The following is a 12,451-nucleotide window of genomic DNA, read 5'->3' as shown; positions in this document are numbered from 1 at the left end:
AATTTCATTCATTAATTGTTGAGATATTTATCTATTGAACTGATGGACTGAGCAACCAACCTTGCCTTGCTTATAGTCATGTTACTTAAAAGCATACAATGATATTTTACTAACACTGATAAGAGCATCAAAAACAGGCTACAAACCTGAATGAGACTAAACTCTGTTTTTGTGAGTCAGCTTCCAGAAAAATGTCTCATATATTGGCAGCTTTCTTTAGTCATTATGAAAAACATTAACTGCTCTGAAAAACCGCTACCGCAGCTTTTGTTTAGTCTGAAAATTGAGCCAGTGGGAGGGAAACATTACTGATTGGTTAGGGCCAAACAAAACAAAATAACTCTCCCTCCCAAAAAGAAACCAGCTGACATGAACCTGATATTCAAACTGAATTAATGAAGTAAAACAAAATGGCACTTCAGCTTGATAAACAATCTGCTAAACCTCTGGTTAGTTTTTTGGCATTTCACTTGGTACAGCACGGCACTAAAGCTAGATGAGAATGTTATTCTAGCAGTGGTCAGCCATCCTAATAATGTATCTGCTCCTAGTGCTGCAAAGTACGTTGTGTCCACAAATAAATAGAAAAAGTATTAAACAATGTGACTCAAATAGCAGCAGCGCAATATGTCCCCTCTTGGTATGAGATCAGAACTGCAAACAGGTCTGCAAATTTATTGTTTAATTTTCAGGATGTGAGATAGTGAAACTGTTTTTATTGGACCCGTGGCGCATCTGAAGTGGGGAAGGATAACTACACAACTTTTAAAAACCTAGCATGTCTACGCTGCTCAAGTGTTATGTAGTTTCCACTCTTGCTGAGGCAGTGATGAACACACTAAAGTGATGCAGCACAGGTAGGCACACATTAAACATGTTGCTGATTTAAGATGAAAAAAAGGAATACTTTTGTGGAAGATATTGATTGGACAAAAGCAGCATATGTTGCCTGAACTGTATACAGAACACATTTTTTAAAAAACTATTTGTTTAGTCATAAATTGTCATTGGCTATTGCTGCTCATCATTCTCAAGCCTCATCTTTACTCATCTCTCAGTGCAGGAGTATTGCTTTTATTCCTGACAAAATTTATAATCTTTGCATGTGTGAGCACTGGGTCAGAAATCCTCTCTGACCTGGTCAAACTTAATCAAGGAGGCATTAGGGTGGAAGACCAAAGAATGACAGGAGTGTGGTCTACAGAATATTGCAAGTCACACTACTACTACTACTAAGTCATCTACTTTCTAAAAGTAACAGTGGAAGAAGACTTTCTGCAGTTGTATTTGTTATGTGTCATGCATCATGCATCAGGTTGTTGAGTGTGTAGCTCATGCATACATATAAGACATGGCTGATAAAGATGAATGTGTAACTTTAATTAATTTGCAGTAGTCTGATACCTGCTTGTTGTTGTTCACCTTGTTGCTTTTTGGAGAACAACACAACTTTTTGGAGAAGTTTGTGTACTTAATGGTTCTTATGACGCTGTAGATAACCATACTACTTTTAGCATAAAGTAATTTAAAAGTCTCCCTCACTCCAAACTTTTATAATAGAGAAAGTTACAGTATGTATTTGTGTAGAATCTACAGTGTATAGTATGTACAAAGAGGGAGGTCTTGGCACAGTGTCCTGAGAGCTGCAGGAAGCTCAGAAACAATCCTTCAGACCACCATGCCTCACTGAGGCACTCTAAATCTCACCAATGAAATCCGGTTGGTGAAGCACTGGAAACTGTACTTGCACTGCACAAAACACATCCTTTTGTTTCTCCCAGTTTTCCCAATCTCCCAGTTGTTTCACAGTGCTCTTTATTTACTGTGTGGTCACATTGTATCATCTCATAAAACTGCAAAAATTGTATATGAGTGTAAAAGTGTAACTCATATATTTTGATGGCACAATATTTGTAATATACATTCCAAGTGAGATCAGTTTAATGAACTCTTACCTCAACAAATTCATAGAGACAGCGAGGCATTTTCTTTCCTTCAGCAATCAATTATCCTTCTGCTGGTCAATCACTCTGTAGGGAAATACACTGTTTTGCAATCATAGTTTCAGTTTCCTAAGCCTTCCCTGGATAAACAGATGAAGTGGCCACAAGGTCTCAATTTCATTACCTCAGCTATGATTGTTTATTAATATCTAATTATATTTAAATACACTATACACAACAAAAATGTTAGGGGTAGTGTCATGTTTTGATGTTTAATTCACAACTGTGTGTTTATATTTCTGTGAAGCTTTTGTTTTTACAAATGATCATATAAAATGTTTAACTTTCTGTTTGTTTAGGGGGTGTGTGCATCTCCCAGTCTGTCAAGATTCCCCGGGAGCCCAAGCAGGGAGAGTTTGACAAGATTATCCGACGACTCAGAGAAAACCCAAATGCAAGAGTTGTCATACTTTTTGCCAACGAAGACGATATCAGGTAAGTCCTGGTTCATAACACTGCTTTGAAGATTAACAAAACATGACTGCAGCGGACAGCACAGAAGCAAGAGGGAATACACATTTCAGTCTGACGCTGCCAGACCACTGTGTAATGAATTGCAAAACAAAATCAAAGTGGAGCTGGTTGGGTTGTTGACCTTATCCGTGACAACATCTGTTTCCTCACCTTTGCAGGAAGCTACTCCATGCAGCTAAAAAGGCCAACCAGACAGGTCATTTCATCTGGGTGGGTTCGGACAGCTGGGGCTCAAAGATTTCTCCTGTTGTACACCAGGAGGAGATGGCAGAAGGAGCAGTTACCATCCTGCCCAAGCGGCAGTCAATCAGAGGTACAGAGACAAACATTGTGTCTTCTTGAATTATAAAACCATGTGCATATTTCACTGAAATATTCTTTTCTTGTTAGGCAGGGCTCTGTCTGTTTGCAGAAGAATAGAATTTGCTTAGCCATGCTTAACACTATCATTTGATCATCAAAGTCCTAAAAACTCAAATTAAATCTAACAAACCAACAAAGTCAAATGAACATACACAATAATCAATCAGTTATGCTGTAGAACACATCAGAGCTCTTGCTCAAACACAGGGGGCAACACTGTTTTACACTGACACTGACTGTGTCAATGACAATGAACCCATTGATCTGTCTAGGTTTTGATCGTTACTTCATCAGCCGAACGCTGGAAAACAACAGAAGGAATATCTGGTTTGCTGAGTTCTGGGAGAACAACTTCAGCTGCAAACTCAGCCGTCACGCTGTGAAGAAAGGGTCCGGGCTTAAAAAGTGCACAAGTAAGACATTTTCCTGTTGGGGAGGGGGGGAGCTATTTATTTATGTTGTTTTTTGTTAAAACTTTTAACCTACTTGGAAACATTCTTTTGATGTCTTGAGGGAGGTGACACATTTGGCTCATGGTGAAAGTGTTTTGACAGCATTGCCCACTTATTAAAAGTGGAGCAGCTATACATTCAATATTCAAAATCACAGTTCATCTCACAGCTCATTTCAGTGCTGCACTATATTTCTGCTGAGTCTAGCGTCTTTACCCACATGGCTATAACGAGTGAATGGCTTAGTTGGTTTGCATAGTTAAAGGCCTCATGCTCAGGGCCATACATTACACTGCTGTGGATAGCACAATTTGTCCTGAGATGGAAAAACATGACGCATTTTATTCAAGATTTAAACACTAATTAAGCAGAACAACATATATGAACAAAGATGTACTTGACAATTATTTAGCAGGATGTTGAGTCAGTTGTTGTGCATTTGTGCCTACCTGCAGTGATACTACCCGCATGGGCTGTTGTAATTCTGTTTTTTTTTTTAAAACAACAGGTCAATCACTAACTACATTTTACTTCAGTACGGAAATTGCTAAGATCATTAACATGAAGCCTGAACAGCTAATGTCCACAGCTCATCCCCAGTCTTGCTCATTAGCTTTGCAGATTGCAAAGTGAAATAGTACATTTTGTGCCTTGTTTATTTTTTACTTTTCACATGTAAAACAAACCTCTGCTTCCTGCTGAAAGAGAACATGAATCAGATATCAACCACAAATCTGCAAGAAAGATCAGAATGATGACTCAATATTAGCGACCCAGACAAATAATTAGTTAACAGTAACATTTAAAATATACACACCAGCAAGTGTAGATTGTCGGGAGTTTCATATGGAAGGGTTAGGAACATGTTTTGTGTACATTATGTAAAATAAAATGGGAAGCTCGATCCTAACATTTCATTATGTACGAGAGCAATATTTCTTCCGGACACATCCTAGCTACCGTAGCACAGTGACTAACGAATGCCTACATTGTGACAAAGTGTGTGTGGCCTCGGGTTTCAGCAGTATTTTATCCATTGTAAATTTGCAATGGAAAACTTATCTTTAAGGATCACAAAGATAAGTTTCTCAGCACATGATTCCACTGGATAATATAGCAATACAATGAGGGCGACAGCAACCAGAGGCACAAATCAGAATTAGAGCCTATTCAGAGGGCTTCATCATTTCAATGAGTCACTGCTTAATAGCTGCAGATATGATCCACAACCTCTAACGTCACCCAGCCATGGGTAGCATTGACAACTGAATTTTTAGCTTGGTAATTGGACTGTTAAAGCAGTTCTCTGTTAGAAACATAGACTGCTGTCTTGTACCTTTTGACTTATTTTAAGGAACCAGAATTTTTATCTGCATTTGCTAATGTTTGCTCTCCCAAAGTTATGAAGCCTGCTTAGTCCAAGATCATTTAATAAACTAAATCTAGATCCTTTAAGTAAAATACAAAAAATAGATACTGTCCAGTAATTTAATTAAAATTTACAAAATCAATTTACATATACATATTAAAACAAAATGTAGGATTTAATTAACTTCTAATAGGACGGGATCATCCCTTAAAGTGCTCAGCAAAATATGTGTGAACAGTCCCACATTATACACACACACACGCAGATATGAAATTAAAACTTTACACAAATGATTTAAATATTATAAAAATTAAAACAAAGCCTAAATCACAATGTGGACACAATGATGTGCAACAAATTAAAGCAGACAGTATTTGTACATATTTGAAGATGGTGTGAGGGATTTGGGGGCATATGGGTACACACCCTGGGTAGATCAACACGTCATTACAGGACATAAATCTAGAAAATCACTTACATTCACACTTTTGGTCATCTTAGAGACTCCTGTTCGATTGAATTATGTGTCTTTGGGCAGAAACCATTAAAAGTCCAGGGAATCAAAAGGAATCAGAGTAATGACCTTGCTGTAAGGTGACGGCGCTAACCACTGAGCCACCATGCTGCCCTGAAGCCAGATGTGTGTGGGTGCGCAATCTGCACTACTTTCCACACAGACATTGGTATTTATAAACAAAAATGTGTTGTGACACTATGTGTAAAGTACATCCACACACGCTTTACACAAGGATTACCCAGAGTTTGATGATGAACTTGCGTACCACAGCAATGTGGCTGAGAAAAAGAAAACAGGGGAAAAAGGGGAATGTTTTTAGCCATTTATTTTTCAGCGCATGATAGGCTTCAAGAGTTCAAGATTACAGAAATGTGCATTAAATATTCATCCAATCCAATATTTCATCCAAAATATAGGCTACAGTGGAAATAGAAATACACATGGACATCAGATTGTAATAGCAATTACTTTGTTATAATCATTTATACCATTGCTGTTAATAGGATGCACAAAATACTAGAAACCTTTGTGAGAACTGCAGTCTCAAAAACTTGAATCAACCCCTTTAAAAACTTTTCAGCACAAACTAAACAACATAACTTCATTACAGAAGGATTTACTGCAGAGCTGTTGTATTTGCTATTTAAAGGTGCCCTGTGGAGTTTTCTTGTAAACAAACAAAATGTATGTTTGCATTGAGCGTTTCTCACCCAAATGTACTCTGTGTATCCTTGAGGTCTAACAAAAGTGCTAAATATTCTTTGTCTTATATGTTTTTTCCACAAAAAACATTCAATTGCCTCATTAGAAAATTCTTAGGATTACATCTACTGCTTCTCCTCACTTATAATACCCAGAATATATGAAAATGCATGAAATATTAATGAAATATTAATCATTTTATAGTTTTGACTTAATGAAATCTGATTTTATGTGTGATGGAGGCTTCTTTTCCACATAACAATAATGGATCAGGATTTGGGTCCAAATCATTCTGGTATTGTAGGTACATGCTTTAAACTCTGATTTAAGGTGAGCAAGGAGACCTTTTGAATATGTGTTTTATCACCATATCTTTTAATATTGCAATATTATAGAAAAGTTACATGTAATATGACAGAGGAACTGTATCTATATCACCCACTTTGTGCATAATGACTCCAAGGCTGCTTTTATGTTATAGCCGGATATTGCTTGCGCTAGACAAAGAATGTAATGAGTCTGAGATACACCAGTTCTTAATGGGTGTGTTGACACCCATTTATAATTGTGCTAGTAATCATTATGCTCATAAATGTGCTGTAATTATGTCTGTAATGATGTCCAAGGATAAGAGAGGGAGCCTACAGTAGAAACTCAAAATCAAAAAAAGTCTTGATGTTTATTTATTCATAGCCTCACGATTGAACAAAAGAGGTCTTGGCAAAACAATAAACATCTAAAACAGTGCTGCTGATACAGTGCAGACTAAGTACACACAACTGCAACTTTAACTAAAGAGATAGGCTGCAAAAACCAAAAACTGGCATTGTCTTCACAGGCAGCGAGTCCCAACACTAAGCACACCAGAGAGGGAGCACGGAGGGTTGTATACAGAGTAATACTAAGATGGATGGGATACGATAAGATAACACTGATAGATGAGTTAGTAATATGATTGGCTGGAATGACCCCTTGTTACCCGCCAGCAGCAGTGCTGGCGAGAACGCTGGCAAGAGCTCCTTAGGGAACGCCAGCGACTGTTGAGGCGCATGCCGCCTGATCGGCACCCCACATAACACTCATAACACTTGTTTACTGTTTCACTATAACCGAGATGTAAAATATGGAGCGATATGTGCACAGGGGTTGGTAAAGATGGCACAAACACGGTGTATCTATATTTCTCCTGTTGTGCATAAATAAACTTTTGATCTTGAATCTAACAAGAATTCTGTGTATCTAATTCCCTACAGATATAATAAGGAAGGTCACTGAGAGTACCATCTCTATTAGTTTGTCAGAAAACAGCAAAATAAAAAATAAAAAGTTCAGTTAACTTCATTTAAATTAGATCTGTAACTGCAGGTTAATACACAGTAGTTCAAAATGTATGCAAAAAAGGGCTTAAGTTTTACAGAAAAAATTGACTGTGATCCTCTAAATATTTACAGGAGAAGGATGGTCTATTTCCTATGTTTCTTATTGTTAACAAATGTCACAAAAAACTAAAAAACAAAAACAAACAAAAATGAAACCAACAATGTATTAGTCTTTCAATACTTTTTGGCATCCTCAGCCTGTCTGGGGCATTCAAGCTCACTTGTTCCTACTGAGGACATAAATCTATAAAAACAGGTCAAGAATATATAGTTTAATTTTTCTAAAAGGCTCAGTCATTTCTTTGCCAGGCACCTTGATTTTAAGCAAACATTACTCAAACAAAAAAGTGCATTTGTTGAGAACTCTTCTAAGACACTTGGGTGCATTAGTAAATATTAAAGATATCAATATGATGTATTTAGGAACTCAAATAAACTACAGTGACAATGTTAATTATAATAAAAGGAGATATCTCCCAGTGCAATGATGTATTCCAGTGAACTTCCATTGCTTTTGAATGATCTACACCAGGCCTTGGATACACTGGCAGTAAAATAGGGTTGGGCAATATGGCCCTACAATAATATCACAATATATCTGTGATAATGGTAAACGGTTAAATGGACTGCACAAACATAGCACCTTTCTAGTCTTCTAACCACTCAAAGTGCTTTTACACAACAAGCCACATTCACCCATTCACACACACTCAGACACCACTGGCAAGCTACCATGCAGGGCGCTGGCCTTGGGGTTCAATATCTTAACCAAGGACACTTGGAAATGTGGACTGGAGGAGCGGAAAATCGAAAATCCCCCAGTTATTGGACAACACAGTCTACCTGACCCACAGCCGCCCCATGATATAATGATATTCTTGAGGATATTACAAAATACTCCGCACAGGATTAATAGCTCTCCTCATACTCTATAATTTTGTTGTTTTGGCCCTTATTTGGAACTAACTCCACCGTGGAGCTGGTAGAAATGTTACTTTTGCTTTCAGCCATGCTTGTTGTTGCTGTGTGTAGCAGTATAATGTCATTACATGAACAAGTTGGAATTTTGCCATTATCACAAAATTATTTTTAAACAGCAAATAAATAGCACCCCTACAGGATACCTTTCACTGTTGGTTTTGCTCTTTTCATGGGATCTGTTGACATCAAGAAGAAAACAGAATATCAGCAACCTTATCCTTTAAAAGAAAAGATTGGCTGCTTCAAAGTGTGGAGCTGTTTCCTCAATTAAAGCTTTATTCGCAGTTGGAAAACAAGTAAGACAAGAGGGGTTAGAAACAATGATCACATATCACTTAATGTAAAACGATAAAATTAAACTGGAATTCATACTGCAGTAAAACTAATCTGCTATTAAAGGTTCACCAAAACACCTAAATCCTAAAACAATCAACCAAATAACTGAGTGATCAATACAATGTAAGACATCAAAAAATAAAGGATAATATACAGTAAAAGTAAATGAGCCTTTAATGATTAAAGACACTATGTACTGTAGATGTGTACTGTGGGGGGTTAATTTCATCACTCCTAACAAAGTATAGGAAGAAATCTCACTGCAGTAGAGGTGAATGCAGTTGGTGCTTGTATAAAGCAGTGTTAAACCTGACTATCAGCTCTGCTGCACAGGGAGAAAGAGTCTCACAGCATTTGTTTGAGGTTAAAGTATGATACTCCTGGTGTCTCTCCGCTGGTGGAGAGCTTTGCCCTGTCTCTGTGGCAGCTGTGAGAGAACCACATGGGGCATGCTGCAGAATTATCAGTGTCCTCAGAGGGTTAGACTGCTCAGTGTGATCAAAGGATAAGGAGGGCATGAGTGACTGTGAAAGAAGTGAGACTTGTCTTTTATCTGTGAATGAAGGAGATGTAAAACTGATATTGATTAATGTGGAAAGGAGAGGTAAGGTAGAGCAGGGACCCGTCTCATAGGTTCCCTATTTCTGCAGCTTATTAATGATCAGGGGGAGCAGCAGGCAACACAGCAATGCAGATAAAGCAAGTATGTGCTTTGCCTTCCCATCCAACCATCTATTTTCTAAACTGCTTATCCTCTTCAGGGTTGCAGGGGGGCTGCAGTGTTTCCCAGCATGCACTGTCTCAGTGCATGCTGTTGAGAATGTACCGTTCAACACGTCTCGTGTTGAACGGTACATTCTCAACAGTTGGGATGTTCTTTTGCACAATGAAATTAAGCAGGGCTGTATGATTTGAGCAAAACATTTGAATAATAATTGTGACTTTTCTAACCAATATTGTGATTATTTTCTATAAATTAAGTTCCAGACGTCGGCAAGCAGAGATCATATTAACAAGATAACAGAGACGAGTGTTTATTTTGTTGTTTGTTGAGCTCAAAAAATGAATCTTAATTAGTCACAGCTGAATACATTTTCTGGTTACAGTTGTTTTTATTGTAAAGTCAGCCAAGTTTTTCCAGTTTGTTAAGATGTGATTGTTGTAAGTTATAATTAAATAATGGTTTTTGATACAAACACAATTAATCATAGCATTATCAATTGTGTTGTAAATAAGCTGGTCAGTCGATTGCCTGCAGCTCTTAAAACCAATGAATCGTTTGTCATTTGTTAAGAAAAATGCCAAACATTTAATGACTTCAGCATCTCAAATGTTGAGATTTGAAATGTTAAGAATCAGATTTTCAAATTTTCTGACATTTTATTCAAATGAGATATTACTGGAAAACATATTAATCAAAAATAATAATTGTTTATTTCTTGCCCTAAAAAGATGTGAATACTGTAGCAGCTTTGGCTGTAAATTATGATATACTAAATGATGGAATGGGAGTAGGGCACATACTGTATCTCCACTGTCAGATTAATTTAAGAGGCAGTCCAACTTCCTTGGCAGAAAAGGAATGGACGGCCTGTGGCCAGTCGCAAGCTGAAAAAAAGGTCAAAGGAATGAGCCCACACACACGGTCTCAAAATGTCTCATATGACACCTCTGAGTGGAAGACACCCACACTTTGTTACTGCTTCACTTAATATGAATGGATTTATTTGAAAGCAAATCGCCAGCCTGGAGAATGTGTGTGAGGGAGCCAAAATGCCAGTGAAGATGAAAAGAGAGAGAGAGAGAGAGAGAGAGAGAGAGAGAGAGAGAGAGAGAGAGAGAGAGAGAGAGATAGAGAGAGAGAGAGAGAGAGAGAGAGGGGGGGGGGATGGAGGGGGAAAAGGGAAATGGTCTTATGGAGAAGAGACAATACAAAGTTAGAGTGGGTAGCATGCCAAGCCTGCAAGAAAATATCACTCACACCCACTATGGCTCACAGGATTCCCCATGGCATAAGCATGTCGGCCAAACTGTGACAATCTCTGTCCAATCAAGGCCCTGTGGCCCTTAATTAAAAAGCCGTAACCTCCAACAATAATTCATGCATTTCAAAAGCTCATGAGATAATCTGGGACATTAAAATGCCTCTGGTCTGCAGAGAGGATCTGGAGATGTAGCAAATGAAAGATGGCTGACAGAAGGAGACCTCTTCTGATATGGGGGCCGGCACTACTTCAGATTGAAGTGGCTATAGAAAATTGCTTGAACCTCAAGAGGACAAAAGTTGCATGATAAATGACTATCTGTTACCAAATGTTTGGATCTGGAGTGCTAGTATCCACATGTGCAAAACTCCTGAAACAACAGACCTGCTTTATAATAGTATTGTTGTTGTTGTTTGGTGAGTCAGGCTTATAACTTGCACCATAGTTCATAAATATATCATTTTCATGGCAGTTGTTCAACATTTGTGTACACAAATTGCTTTCCCTCAGTGTCAATAGCTGCTACACTGACAATAAATAAAAATCGCTACCATATTTGTTTGGAACTTTACATATATAAAAATGAAATGAGACTTTTATGTATTTATTTATCTGCAAAATATTAAAAAACACATTTTTTTTAATAAAAGATTTAATATGTACTCAAAAACATTCACATACATATACAAACACACTTTTACCTAAATATAGTCAGCACTACATGAATTTAAAGTAAGCAACTGTATACATCACAGGTAGAAGGCTCAAAGCTTATACATATGCTCTCCTAAAAAACTCAAGGCAAATTAAACAGAATTACATTAAATAAAAGCAATGAGGGATGAAAAGGCTTCTACAATATAAAGATTTTTGTTCAAAATTCAGAGTCAGAAAATGTGATGTTATTTCCGTAAGAAACACTCAAAATATGATAATAATGAAATAATGTAATATTACACAGCAGGTAAGATAATGATTAAGATTAATTATGAAAATTATACACCAGCTATGTTTTAGAAACATTAATTAATCTGATGAAGTACTGTGTTGAACATGTATTTACAGTAAAGGTTTCCTGGTGTCACATTGTTCTGTTCAGTATTTTTTCAGTGAATTAGTTTTACCACTCAGAGTTCATGGAATCTGCTTTTATCTGCAAATCTAACGAATAAATGAAAACAACAAAGTCTCCCTCCGCTTACTGTCCTTTCACTTCTCTGTGCTCACCTTTAAATCTGAATTTAAGGTGTGTAGCTACAAGTCCAGTCAGTTTACACAGGGGTAATGTGGAAACGTGATGTCATCTTGTTTATAGTTAAACATTTAAATGAACACAATTTGATTGTTATCATTATTATTATTATTATTATTATTATTATTATTATTATTATTATTAGTAGTAGTAGTAGTAGTAGTAGTAGTAGTAGTAGTAGTAGTAGTAGTAGTAGTAGTAGTAATAATAGTAGTAGTAGTAGTAGTAGTAGTAGTAGTAGTTGTATGCACAGTAAGAGTGGAGTAGCTTTCATTTTAAGAATTTTTAACAAGGTAATTGGACTATTGTTATGGAAAAAACACATTAGATTATTATTCAAAACATTAAACATGTCTGGAGGGTATCTAACATTTAACTAAAAACATATTTTCATCATAACTTACCTGACATTTATTTATTTATTTATTAATCATCATTTTCTGATAGTGGGCATGCACTTTATGTTGTTTGTACATAGCTTCTCAGCTACTTTTGCCAATCTGTTTAATGTAAATCTAACCAGAGGCCCCACTGGTTCACATTGCTTCATAAAGTGATGGCAGGCAATCCCCTTCCACAGCCATTACAAATTTCCCCTTCGAACATAAACTGAGCAGATCCCCCCCTGCCGTTCTGTG

The 12,451-nt window shown here is 37.0% G+C and overlaps 1 protein-coding gene across 1 annotated transcript in view; it reads left to right on the top strand.

The window, feature by feature from the left end:
- The window catches only part of LOC133977675 (metabotropic glutamate receptor 4-like), a 132,587-nt gene that overhangs the window by 94,764 nt on the left and 25,372 nt on the right, over nucleotides 1-12,451 (top strand). Inside the window, exons 3-5 of the mRNA XM_062415919.1 lie at nucleotides 2,303-2,438; nucleotides 2,636-2,790; nucleotides 3,113-3,253. Coding sequence (XP_062271903.1) covers nucleotides 2,303-2,438; nucleotides 2,636-2,790; nucleotides 3,113-3,253 — 432 coding nt within the window. The remainder of the gene's footprint in view (nucleotides 1-2,302; nucleotides 2,439-2,635; nucleotides 2,791-3,112; nucleotides 3,254-12,451) is intronic.

The sequence above is a fragment of the Scomber scombrus genome, chromosome 3 (genome assembly GCF_963691925.1).
Source record: "Scomber scombrus chromosome 3, fScoSco1.1, whole genome shotgun sequence".
Lineage (NCBI taxonomy): Eukaryota > Metazoa > Chordata > Actinopteri > Scombriformes > Scombridae > Scomber > Scomber scombrus.
This window is presented reverse-complemented; position numbering and strand designations above follow the sequence as displayed.